This window comes from Ictidomys tridecemlineatus, chromosome 4 (assembly GCF_052094955.1).
Source record: "Ictidomys tridecemlineatus isolate mIctTri1 chromosome 4, mIctTri1.hap1, whole genome shotgun sequence".
In the NCBI taxonomy this organism is placed as follows: Eukaryota; Metazoa; Chordata; class Mammalia; order Rodentia; family Sciuridae; genus Ictidomys; species Ictidomys tridecemlineatus.
Window position 1 is genome coordinate 87831551 of NC_135480.1, and position 13585 is coordinate 87845135.

General features: G+C 32.9%; 1 protein-coding gene across 5 annotated transcripts in view; it reads right to left on the minus strand.

The window, feature by feature from the left end:
- Positions 1 to 12853: 12853 nt before the first annotated feature.
- Positions 12854 to 13585, minus strand: part of Dcun1d5 (defective in cullin neddylation 1 domain containing 5) — a 29638-nt gene continuing 28906 nt past the window's right edge. For all 5 annotated transcript variants that reach the window (XM_021728966.3, XM_021728964.3, XM_005329091.4 and 2 more), the window contains one exon: positions 12854 to 13184. In XM_021728966.3, the coding sequence (XP_021584641.2) occupies positions 13129 to 13184 (56 nt within the window). In that variant the 3' untranslated portion in view covers positions 12854 to 13128. The remainder of the gene's footprint in view (positions 13185 to 13585) is intronic.

Consider the following 13585-nt stretch of genomic DNA (forward strand, 5'->3'; position numbering starts at 1 on the left):
AACACAAATCCATACTCTGCATTTCTGTTTCACCTGGGTCTTGATTTATTCAATAACCATCACTTGTATCTACAAACGCTTGCTAAGAGATGAGATAATAGGGAAGGTATGGTCATTAAATTGGAATTGTGGGCAGTCTATGTAATTTATGCAACTGCATTTAATCTATACTGAGAACTACTTTAAAACTAAATTTTTAATTTTAAGGAAACTTGTATCGCTTTAAACCATAACAGTGAGTTTCCAAATGATTACTTTTCTTCAAGTTTTAGAGATAATTAACTTTTTTTTTTTTTTTTGGCAGTGCTGGGGATTGAACCCAGGGCCCTGTGTATGTGAGGCAAGCACTCTACCAACTGAGCTATATCTCCAGCCCAATAACTTACTTCTTTATGTTAAGAAAATATGTTTCACAAATTTTAGCAGGATCTTGAAATGAAGTGACCATGCTACAAGTGTGGTAACTTAAAGACAAAAGAGGGAAGCATATTTTAAGTAGACAAGAATAAAAGACAGCAGGAAGCACAAAACTAAAAGACAAAAACAAGCATTTCTCAGCAAGCTTAGTGCCAGAAAGCACAGAATTAACTCTAGAATATGGAAAAAGTTGAGGTAAGAGTGTGGAGAAGGCACAGATCCACTGCTAGGGAGTTTCACGATGAGTGCAGAAAGGAAATAGAATTACTCAGGCCCTATTTTAGTTTCTATTTTCTCTGTTAATGTGAACGTGAATCTGAAATTAAAGAAACTAACTTCAAGAAATTGTTAAGACTGCTATACCTGTCCAGATTATATCACATCTGTAGTTTCATGTTTGGTTCAAAATTTTTAAGAGGAAGGATTCAAAGGAGCCTGACATATCTTAAAACAGTACTTCATTCATTTTGTGCATTCATGTATTCACTTATTCTTCATTAAATCCAGCTCCATATCACAAGTTAGAAAACAGACTCATTCATTTATTCATTTACTGACACATACCTTTTGTGTTCTAGACACCATGAACAAGTCAGTTAAGGTCTTTGCTATTATGGAGCACACAGGTATGAGAAAATATTATTCAGTACAAAAACCATTAGAACAAAATGTGTGTAAATCATAGGGAAGCACTTCTGAAACAAAAGGATAAAACAATTCATTTGAATGGAAGAAGAAATGGTTCAAATTAGGCCTTGACAAATAAATGATTCAGTATGTAGATACAGACTTCAAGAGTTTTGCCATCAGAGGAATGGCATGTGCAAAGTCCCTTAGAGGCAAAAATACATACAGACTTCATCAGGAATAAAGGAAAACTTTGTCATATGAGAAACCGTAAAAGAAACTAGAATTTTTAACCCGAAGAGTAAGAGACTTATGGCTAGTGTATTATTGCTATCTTCAAATATCTTGAAATCTGTTATGCAGAAAAGAGGAATTCCATACCAAGGGCAAAACCAGAATCAATCCATGGAAGTTACACACAAATGAATATGGGGTCAGTGTCAAGAAAAACTTGGAATGAGGGTTGTTTTTGTGGCAGCATCAACCTACAAAAAATATTTTGGCAGAGCCTCAGCAAATCAGAGGGTAAGATAGGCAACTTCTTACTTTGAATGCCAACAGTTACAGAAATCCAGTTTTTTAGTTCTTTGAAAGCTAAGATCAGGTCACAGTATTCTAAGACAGCTCACTAAAATTTGAGAGAATTCTGGAAAGAGACCTTGGGTATTACTGAATCTAAAGTTTTCACTTTACAGATGAGAAATTGAAACCTTGGAAAAGATAAGTGCCTGCAGGTCACCCAGAAAATCAGTGTCTCTGTCTAGACTAGAATCGTCTTTTCAGTTCCCCATGTGGTTATCATTCTACCATATCATGAAGCTGCTCTGAAATGAATCCAAATATCTAAACCTAGAACTCACAAAGCACAATCTGCAATGTTAAAAAACAAATGCCCAGCTGCTAGAGAACTGGAGATGGGGGCACATTTTCCATGACTTTTCAAAAATACAGAAGATGGCTTCTCCAAACTGTAGCCTGCTGATTTTCATTTCCAAGAGAATATACAGTTCAAATTAATGAATAATAATAAACAGAAGAGGTGATCACAAGGAACCAATATATAAGAACAAATCATTCTTAACCTTTATTTTTTAACATCAGAAGGAAATTGTTATTTCATCACTCACTTCTTTATCCTATCAAGAAAGAAATATTTAAGGGTCTTTTATGTGTCCCACAGTGAGCTAAGCACACTGGGAAGATGAACGAACGATGACACTTCTGGTTTCAAGGAGTTCAGTATAATACAATACGACAATGCTATAGAAGGTTACAAGATGGGGAGTGGGTGTGGGTGAGGAGAGCCTTCCCAGAAGAGGCAATATCTAAATTGGGATTAGGAGTTTTGAAAGATTAGTGAGAGTTAGCCAGGTTAGGACTTTCAATATATAGGCAGTAGCATAAAGGAATAGCTCATTTGATAACTGAAGGTAGTATAATGCTATGCTGTAATTATACTGTATTTCCATTTCGGTAGTCAACCAAATCTAAACAATATGCTTTATACTTACGTAGTCAGATGGACTACTGACTAGCTGAATGACTCTGCCCAAAGAGTAAAGAGCAACTGATTGATGTTAATGGGGGTAAGGACTTTAAGTGACTTTTTCTATTTTGTTCAGCTGGTTAAAAACCAGGTGAGCACAGTGGTGCATACCTATAATTCCAGCGGCTCAGGAGGCTGACACAGGAGGATCACAGGTTCTAAGCCAGCCTCAGCAATTTAGTGAGACTGTAAGCAACACAGTGAAATTCTGACTCAAAATAAAAAAAGAAAAAGGGCTGGGAATATGGCTCAGTGGTTAAGCACCCCTGAGTTCAATCCCTGGTACAAAAAAAAAAAAAGCAAACCCATACTTACAAGTAGTTTAATAATGATAAATATAGAAAATTTATGGATGTAAAGCTTTGGTTAACTAAATGTTCTATGAAACAAAGTGAAGGAAATTAAGGCTACTAATTAAAGATATTAACTTTGAACTTTGAGGACAACCTGTCTTCTAAATCTACAGTTGATGAGAATTTTACAAAATGAGGTCCAAGTAACCAAAAATAACACTAGACTAGTAACAAAATTTCTGAATTTAAGTCTAGAATATGCCACTTATCACCCGTTCAGTCTTAGGCAAATCTGTTTGGGATATATTTTCCCTGTTGCCAAAGAGAGAAAGCTGGAGTAGATACTTTCTTAAATTTCCAGTTTTAAAATAAATTTCAGAATGCATTTAACCCTCAAGAATTTGATACTTAATATCCCAAGTTCCTAGACCACAAGTCTCAATAAATATTTCCTGAATAAATGAACAAATCAAAGTTACTTACTTCTGTAATAGGCTTCTGCTGTATATTATGACTAGGATAAGTAACAATGGCAGAAAAGGCAAGTAAAAAGGGCAGCAATACTGAGTTCAGGTGAAAATTCCTATTTTATAATTGGTTCCAATTCTTTCACTAGAGGATATGTATAATCAGCAAAGGAGAAAGTATATATTCCTTATACAACCTTTATTTTTTAATATTACAAAACTAATACATACTCATTGTATTACAGAAAATACAGATTGTGAAGCAAAATAAAAACTCCTGGTAATTCTACCACCAAGAAGATAACCATTTATCTTATTTTGGTGTATAGCCTTTCAGCCTTCTCCCAATACATACAGTTTTGAAATATAGTATTGCATTGTACATACTGCTTTAAAATGCTTCCACCTTTTATAGCATGGATGTTTAAAGATACCATAATACTCCATTATATGAGTGTGCTATTATTTAACAAATTTTCCTATGCTTAAGCATTTAGGTAATTTCTTTTCTTTCCTATAAATTATATTATGGTAAAAATCACAAATTTTATTCTTTAGGATATATTTGTAGGCATAGGATGGCTGGGTAAGAAGATATGAAACTTATTAAGGCTTTTGAATATATCTTCCTACTTTCCAGGAAAGGCTATGCCAAATCATAATCCCTCCAGTAAAGCATAAAAATTTCTGTCTCCATATGCCATCAACCATAGGTACTATCAATTTTAAATCTATGCTAATTTGGGTGGCAAAATATACTTGCTTTAATATGCATTTGATTTGCATTAATTTACTTCAATAAGTCAACATTAAAAATAAGATTATACTAGAATGTCTGCGATACAGTAAACAAAAAATACAAATATATTAGATATCTAACACAAGCAAAAACATTCATCTGTTCATTCTCATGTATTCATTTGTTCCATTTATGAATGCTTTTCCTATACTGTAGATAGTTCTGGGCATTGGAGGATAAAGCTAAAACATACAGTCCCTGCTCTCTAGGAGCTCACAGCTTAGTTAAGAAAACATATGTGAATATGCTCTGACAATACAGTGTTATGGACACTCAAAAAAGTATATACAAGATCAGTAGTGACTCAAAGAATGAAGAAAGGAAAGGATGTTTCTTTAAGGATAACCAAGCCCAGAATTGGAAGGAGAGCCCTCAATTATTACAGAGACAGTAGATGCAGAATATACAAGAAACACAGAAAGGTGCTGCAATCTGGACTAAGGAGAAGTTCCAATAAATTAAATCTTACATCAGAGAGTTAAAGACTACACTGATTTTCTTCAATTCATACATCCTAAGTGCAAGAAGGGTCATATTTTCCCTTACTCAACTAGTGGTCTGTCAATTTTTTTCATTTATTCTGTAAGATCAGACTAGTCAATGTAACCATCTTATGACCATATTTATAACAAACTGGTTATGGGGGGAAAATGACTTACTTGTTAAGCAAAGTGGAAGACAGTAAAGCAAATGAAGCATCATTCCTTCAGGAAGCTATTTTTTTAAAAAGATTTTATGCATTTTTTATCTTATTCTACATTAAAACAATGCCAGCTACTTTTTGGCTTTTTAGAGAATGAAATAGAAATTCCTAAATCCAGTTTTCCCACTATTACTTTGCTCACATTTGACACGTCAAAGTACAAATGTGCAAACAGTGGTTTTCAAAATATGCTGTTGGAGCCGAGTGTGGGTGGATCACGCCTGTAATCCCAGCGGCTGGGGAGGCTGAGACAGGAGGAAAGTGAATGCAAAGCCAGCCTCTGCAAAAGTGAGGCGCTCAGCAATTGAGACTCTGTCTCTAATTAAAATACAAAATAGGGCTGGGGATGTGGCTCAGTGGTAGAATGATCCCGAGTTCAATTCCCGGTACCACCACTACCTAAAAAATGGAGAGCCAGTAGTTCCTTTAAGTGGGGAGGATGCAGAGATTCTTATTTTAACTGTTTTAAATATTTTACTTCTAGGTAAAACTTCTTTTGGGAAAAGGTCTTGCTACTCCACAATCAGTCAAAGTAATAAGGAAATCAAACAAAGTAATAAGACTATATAGTATTTTTGTTTTATAAGCTTATTTATTTTGTTAAAAAACAGCCCTCCAGTGGGCTGGGATTGTGGCTTGCCTACCATGTGCAAGGCACTGGGTTTGATTCTCAGCACCACATACAAATAAATAAATAAAATTAAAAATTTCATCAACAATAAAAATATTTTTTTAATAAGAGCCCTCTCTATGAAATCAAATTGATCCACTTTTTTTTTTGATCCACTGTTTAAAAATAGCTACAGCAGTTCATGTTACTGAATGCTTGTTACTTGGTACCAAGCACTGTAAATTTATCATCTCATTTAGTCATATTTAATATTCTTTAGAACAATCACTTCATTACAGTGCCCAAGTTAACAAGTATATAATACAGATTAGTTCACATCAATAACCGTTTTGTATTTCTAAGTGTATATTAGTGGAACCGTTTTGTATTTCTAAGTGTATATTAGTGGATTAACAGTTTTCCACTTAGTTGCTCTACCATATAATATTTGAACACAAATTCAATGTACAAAGACCAATGATTTAGTTTTGTTTTTTCAAAGAACAATGTAGTTAATATTTACTGCAGGTATTGTTTCATCAAAACAATACAATTAGGTAAGGACTATTATTCTCATTTTATAGGCAAGAAAATTAAAGTAGGGAAACTGAAAAGACCAGAAAAACTTTTAAGGCCCATGTGTGGGAAAATTTTCAGGGTAGAATATAGGAAGGTTCCATCTCAATCTCTAACGTCTCAATCTGATACAAGCAAGACAGAAGGAACTGCCCACCTTCCACACCTATCATTTCTCTTCACTATGGTGACTATAAAAAGACTTTCTATTCTCTATGGCTACAAACTGTTCTTGTAGCTAAACTATCAGAAAAAGGCATGGGAGTAAAGATAGAGTGGAATCATCTCCATCTTAATAGGAAAACCTGTGAAAATGTGAAAAAGTGGTGATAGGGGATAAGACAAACAGCTCAGTGGCAGAGTGCTTACATAGCATGTGCAAGGCCCTGGGCTTAATCCTCAGCCATCAGGGGAAAAAAAACCCAAATAAAATCGGACTTTGTAAAGGCTCCCAACTTCCTGATCCCACTTTTTAAAATTAATTTTTTTATTTATTCAGACACTATGAACTAACCTAAAAACTAGGCACAGTGATGAGTACTTCAGAGTACCAATAATAACTGGGTCCAGATTACCATTATTGAAGGGGGATACTACCCTGAATTTCCTTGGACTTCATATGCAAATGTGTTACTATCAATCACAGTCCTAGACAGACTAAAAGTCAAGCTTACCTTTACTTTCTACTTTCCCAGCAACAGAAATAAAACACAGTAGATGGTAAATATGTCACTTGAGAAGTGAGTGCATTCACTGAGAATGAATGTAGGGATTATGTTTGGACAAATTCACTCTTCACAATCTAGAAGCAATCCTGCCCTCTAGTGCTAAAACTATCAAATTGAATCATAACAGCAATTTCTGACCACCATAGAAATATATTCTTAAAATATAAGACTGTACCATTCACAACAAAAAGCCTCATTTTAAGAATTAAGGAATGTCTTCATTTTGCCATTTGTTTATATATAAATGTATGTTATCAATCTTGGTTTTAAAATGTTTCTATATTATAGGAAGTAATGGTTGGTGTATGTGGTAGAAAATGTTATATAACATTTCTACTTTCAAAATCACAAAAGGTGGTCCTAAAAGTTCATTAACTATGTTTTCAATTCAGTTCTACTCTCTAGCTACATTTATTCTCTATGTGATTTCATCCATGTCATGATATATATATATGACTGTTGACTTCCAAATTACCTATCTCCAGCCCAGACTTTATCTTTGAACTCCAAATTCAAATATCCAACTGCCCACTACTCTACATTTCCCTCTGGATATCTTACAGGCACATCTACTGTTACAAATCCCAAACTAAATCCTCAGTCTTCCTACCTCAAACATGATCCTGAATCTTTTACTCTTAAATGGCCACTTTCAATATTCCAATGTATTATTCTCCAAATTTTATTCACTCCCATATCCTTGCTTTGATCAGAACCCTAATTGTTTCTTACTTCACTCAGTAAGTCTTTATTATTCCCTATATCTGTAACCTCACTTTCTATTGCTAATACTCTTTTAGCTTACTACATTTACTCTGATCTTGTAGCTTCCCAAAGACACCTAGCAAACTGTTACCTGCTCATGGCCTTAGCACGATTCCTCTGCCCAGAACACTGTGCTCCCAGATAACCAACCATATTGTTCAGTTGCTCCTGTATTCCAGGTCAAATGTCTCATAAATTAGAATACAGTTTATTTAAAATAGCAACCTTATACTCACACTCTGTAATGCCTTCCTTGACTTAATTTTCTCCCAAATAATTTTGTCACCATTTGATAAACAATATAAACCAATTCAAATGAAAATCACATAAATGCCAGAGACCTCTCTATTCTATGCCCTGTGATATACTGGAGCTAGAATACTTCTTGGTGTAGTTACAATTTGCTGAATTAAAGATTTGGTCTGAAACATAAATAAATGTGTTTGATTATTTTTTAAAAATGGTAGAATAAAATAGTAAACTCCAGCTATTTTTCCATGTAGGATGGTGTAATCTGTTGGGGACAGAGTGAACTATTTTAATTAATCACTTTTTGTTCAAACATCAAAGTGAACTCTTTTAATATTTAGGGCTCCATTTGTACTTCCTGACAATACTAGTAGAATTATTGCTGTTTTACAGAAAAAAACTAAAGATGACAAGAGTCAAGTGACTATCTAAAAGTAACAGAGATGTAACAAAGAAGAAACCAAACTCAGTTCTCAGATTTCACTTCTATAAACTCTCAAAATTCCAAGTAATTTCAAAGAATAATACAAATCCAAAATAGATAAGAAGTCAAAATTAACTGTGCCTAAACCTGCTTTAAGTCATTTCATTTGCATGATAGTACAGGTAAAATATGTAAACCTCATTTAAAACTAAAAAAAATTGATTTGCTAAATTTGATAAAGTCAAAAAAAGTCCCTAGTGACAAGTTGTTCAAATAAAGTATTGTCTTTTTTCTTTCACAAATTCAAATAATAGCAGTCATATAAAAGCAAAATTTTTAACCTTCATGGCTTTTAACTATGATTTATTTCTACAGGAAAAATAAACTATAACTACTAATTCTACACACACATACAACCCTATAGAGTTTTAGGGAAATCTTGCTTTATACATATGCATTTTATATATTTTCAAGCTTTTAAAAGTCCACAATTTTAATTTAAACCAATCATAAAGTATGAAGTCATCAATACTGTAGACCTGAAAAGCCAAATAGCAGGACAATATCTCCTCAAATGATATAATTTTGAGGAAGGCTAAAACAATTTTAATAAAATTGTTTTGCTGTAACTTGTAAGAACTGATATAAAAACAAGATGTATTATAAAGGATTCTAAATAAAGTATCCATCTTAAAAAGAAAAGGGTCACATTAAGTAACAACTGATCAGGGAAAGGAATTAAGGAAACACTATCTATACTCTATAGAATACAGAAGATTGTGAGGTGGATACAGTAAATGCCTAATCAGTTTTATTAAAATTGGTGTTTAAGAAAAGGCAAATAAATTAAACATCAAAAGATTTATTCCAGGGGTTGGGGTGGTGGCTCAGTGGTAGAATGCTCGCCTAGCACTGGGTTCGATCCTCGGCACCACATAAAAACAAACTAATGTATCCACCTAAAAAACTAAAGATACATAAATATTTTTTTAAATTTATTCCAGTGAAGTAAAAATTCACTAGAAAAATATCTACAATATCAGTACAATTTATCCAAGGTTTGTGGCAGCAATTCATTTCCACAATCTATAAAGTTTATCATAAAAGTTATAATGTTTTCTGGGCTTTAATAGTATAATCATAGGTAACTAGGTCTATTAACAAAAAAGACTGAATTGTAATATTTTTGTCTCGTTATTGCTAAATATTCATGAAAGTAATAAAATTAAAGTCATTAAAATTTATATGATCCAGAATATTTAATAATTCCCACTAGTCTTTCCTTCTGAGGAAATTTACAATTTTCCTATTTTTCATTTCTCTTGAAGAGAAAATGCTTCCTTCTTTGAAATGTTTCCTTGTGATGTTTTCCAGTATCACTCAAGAAGTGATATATTTCCTTAAGGAAGAATTTCTCTCTAGGAAAAAGAAAAAATTCTTTAGCTTTCTAATTTTTCTCTTTTTAACAAAAAATGTATTTAAATTACATGCATTAAATGCCCTCAAATTATTTGCTGCTTTAGACATTTGGGAAGCATGTGAGAGATGTGCTAAAAACTTCAGGCTTAAAAGCAGGAACAAAGTATTATCCCTTTATGAATTGTCACAATAGCATCGGGAATACTTCATCAAGAAGGCAGTAAAACAAATGACGTCAGCATTCTTACTAACTGCTCCTCAAAAACTAAGCACATAATACATTTCAGTAAGTCCTTTCATAATTTCCCATTAATGACTAGGCAGAAAAGACATTTTGCTTAAGATACAATTCAAAATTTGTTTTATTAGCAATGTATTTCATTTGTCTAGAATCTGACCACTCCACATAATTGTGCATGCCTTAAAAACTCTAGTTATGTCAAAATTCTACTCTCACTCTCATCCCCTTCACACTGAAAAGTGATGGCATTCAATATTGTTAAGATACACTTTTGGTTTGTTAGATAAAAAGGCATTTGTACTTAAGGGATATACAATCCTGAGGGTCAATTTAATAATCCCATGGGAGGTCTCACATTACACATAAAAATATAACCATTAAAAATGTATTGTCGAGAATTTTATCATTTTAAAAACAAGAAATCATTAGATAGTAAGAGAAAAATAGGGTAACAGATCCAGATCAGCATGTAATACACAGTTTTATCATACTATGTTACCCGAATCCCTGGTCAATATTTTTCTAAATGACCATACCTTATTAAAAATTATTGACCCCATGGATTTGTGGAAGGCAACACTCCAACCTCCCACAAAGAATCAACACCTGGCTCTACTTTCTTCCAGTAGTATTACTTTTGTAAACTATTTTATAAGCAGCAAGTCAACTCCATATTATAAAGCACCATCGAGTATTTCATTCCACACGAAGAAAATAAATTAGAAGATTTTACAAAAGGATTCCTGGAAAGGCACTTTAGTTTAAAAAAAAAAAAAAAAAAGAGCCACAACACTTAGGAGACTTCTTCATACTGCAAGTTCCTTAATACTGTCCACTTTGCTAAACATTTTGACCAGTTAATATCTTAACCACTTAGCATCTTGATTATAAGTTTCCCAATAAACTGAAAGTTGTTCAAATATAAATTAAGAAAGGAGAGAAGGAACACAGCCCATGCCCTGATGAATAAGGCCAAGCAAATTTGCCGGCAAAGTAGGTAAACAGGGTGGGGGGTAGTGGAGATCAAACTCTGGAGCACTTAACCACCAAGCTTCTTCATTCCCAGGCCCCTGTCCACCCCCTCTTAAATTTTGAGACAGGATCTAGATAAGTTGCTGAGGCTGACCTTGAACTTTTGATCCTTCTGTCTCAGTCTCCCAAGTTACTGGGGTTATACAGGCATATGCCACTGAATTAGGTGAGTGTTATATGGCTTTAGAAAGGTAAGAGAAACAGATGGAGCAAGTAAAACAGGCACATGACCATTGTGGAATTGGACCACTAATTTTAGGCAGAAAAAAAGTGAATTTAATTTTCATATTCAGAACCAACCCCTGCCAAAAAATTAAAGGAACCCTTGGATAGTTAATCTAAGTAAAAATTTTTTTAAAGTCACTCTATAAGTTTTGAGTGTTCCTCACTTTACTCAAATAATAAAGATTACAAAGGTTTTTACAATTAGTTCAAGTTATAAAGTAACAACTTGTAAGATTTCACTTAAATTCTTTTGAATTAAACAAAAGTGGACAATATTCTTCAATTGTTTTAACTTGTACCTTAGAAGAGTCAATTATATTAGAAATTCTACAATGTAAATCCTTTTCTTATATTATTAATTTGATATTAAAACATCATTCATGATACTAAATCACAAAGGTTCATGTGCTCCTTACTAATAATTTGCTAATTCTAACCCTTAAGAGGAATATTCAAAGAAAATAATCTTTATCTAAAGGTATTGAGGAAAAGAATTATTTTCCACTATTTTATCAGTGTTTTACAAAACTGTACAAAATAATCTTGTTAAGAAAGCAAGTAAAACATTGGCAATCACTTTATGTTCATTAACCAAGAAGCAAACAATAAGTTTCAAAATGCTATTTTTCCCTTAGGTAATTAATACTGAAAATCACTCATTAAACAAATTCACTATCAAATCATCCAACCTTTACTTTTAAATCAACAGAAATTTCCTTATTATGGAAAAATAACCTCTTTAGTTCTCTTCATTTATACAATGAGACTATGAATATTACTGAGGTTGTGACTGAACTGTGAATGTGAACCAAGTTTTCTTATCACTGGAATATTGGATGGTTTGAAAAGGAATATATAAAACATGCCTGCTGCTAACCAAAAGGTGACTTTTATGTGAATAAGGCTGTTATTTCTTCAAGATACTATATTGCCAATAGTCAGAAAATTGTGACAAACAGCAAAACTGTAATACTACCAATGTTAAATGATATCACCAAGTTTGCACTTACAGCCAGAGGTCTCTCATGATCCATTATTCTATTTTCTTTTCTTTTATATATCTTAACAAAGTCCACAAAAATCAAAGCTAAAGTTTTCTTAAGGAAAATAACAGTGCTCTCAACAAAACTCTCTATAAAATAATAATTAAAAATATCATAAATATGCCATTTGTATTAATGATAAAAATACAACTTCAATATTGATCCTAATGCTCTTAAAAGAATGTCTGATTTTGAGACCATTAATATATCAACCTTGCTACTTCAAATGTAAATGAAATTCTTTGACAGAAATACACAAAATTTAAATTTCATGTTAAATATACACATGCAGGGCTTATTTCTGCTTATTAAAAATATCTCATGGTCAAAAAACAAAATAACTTAACATAATCTTTCCAAACTTTTCAAATAAGATACGTACATAAGACCTTGATAGCTTTTACAGATACCCACAGCTGAAAGTTGGAGCACTTCCAATATCTAGAAATGTTTTTTACTAGCTGCACCAGAAAATCATTATAAGTCAAGGCCAATAATTATTCTTCCTAATTGTGCAAAGATAAATAATATGAGCTATACCATCAGCAGACTACATTGCCGGATATTAAGATTGCTTAAAATCTTTAAAATTTCACAAATTCATGGTAATTCTGAACCTCAAAAATCAAGAATTCAAACTTACAAAAATAAATACCACTCTGACACTCAAGGGACATCTTCACTTTAAGGCCTTTGTCACAAATCTGAATCTTTATTGTTCTGAAATAAATGTTAAAAACATAACTTGAAACAAAAATGTCAATATTCAGTCTCAGAAGAGGTGTGGCTCAATGCCGCTCACATGTAACAAGGAAACTTCCTTTAAAAAAAAGGAAAAAAAAAAGTACTATGAGAAGTCTTTCATATGAATGAAAATGCACCCTTTGGATTTTTCCCCCTCATTTCATTAGTTTGTATACATGTGGGAATCAAAAAGTTTGCATTTTCTTCACAATAGTTCTTGCTATGATGTTTGACGAACTTTTTGCCACTCAACAAATTCATCAAGAAGAACGGGCCCTAGAAATAATGAAACAAGTCTCATTAGAATTCAATAAACTCCTCTCTCCAACTATATAACAAATTCTCCATATGCTTATAACAAATGGTCCATATGATAGTTTGACCTGTCCTTTCTTCTAAGTGTTTTGTTTCCAATCTCCCTCTTTTACATATTGGTATTTTCTTGGCCTTTTCCATTTTCCCCGAGAAAAAAAAAAAAGGTGGGACTTTCTACAATGGGTATTCATAGCAATTTTCTTTGCAAGGTGTTTCATGAACCTTCTAATAACTGAGTCACTATTAACCTCTTCCACAGCATTCTGGCATTTAATTATAATGTAAAAAGTGATTAAGGTAGTAGTTCTGTTACATTACCAAGTATTGTAAGATTGTGAAGGGGGATGGGCCATATAAAAGGC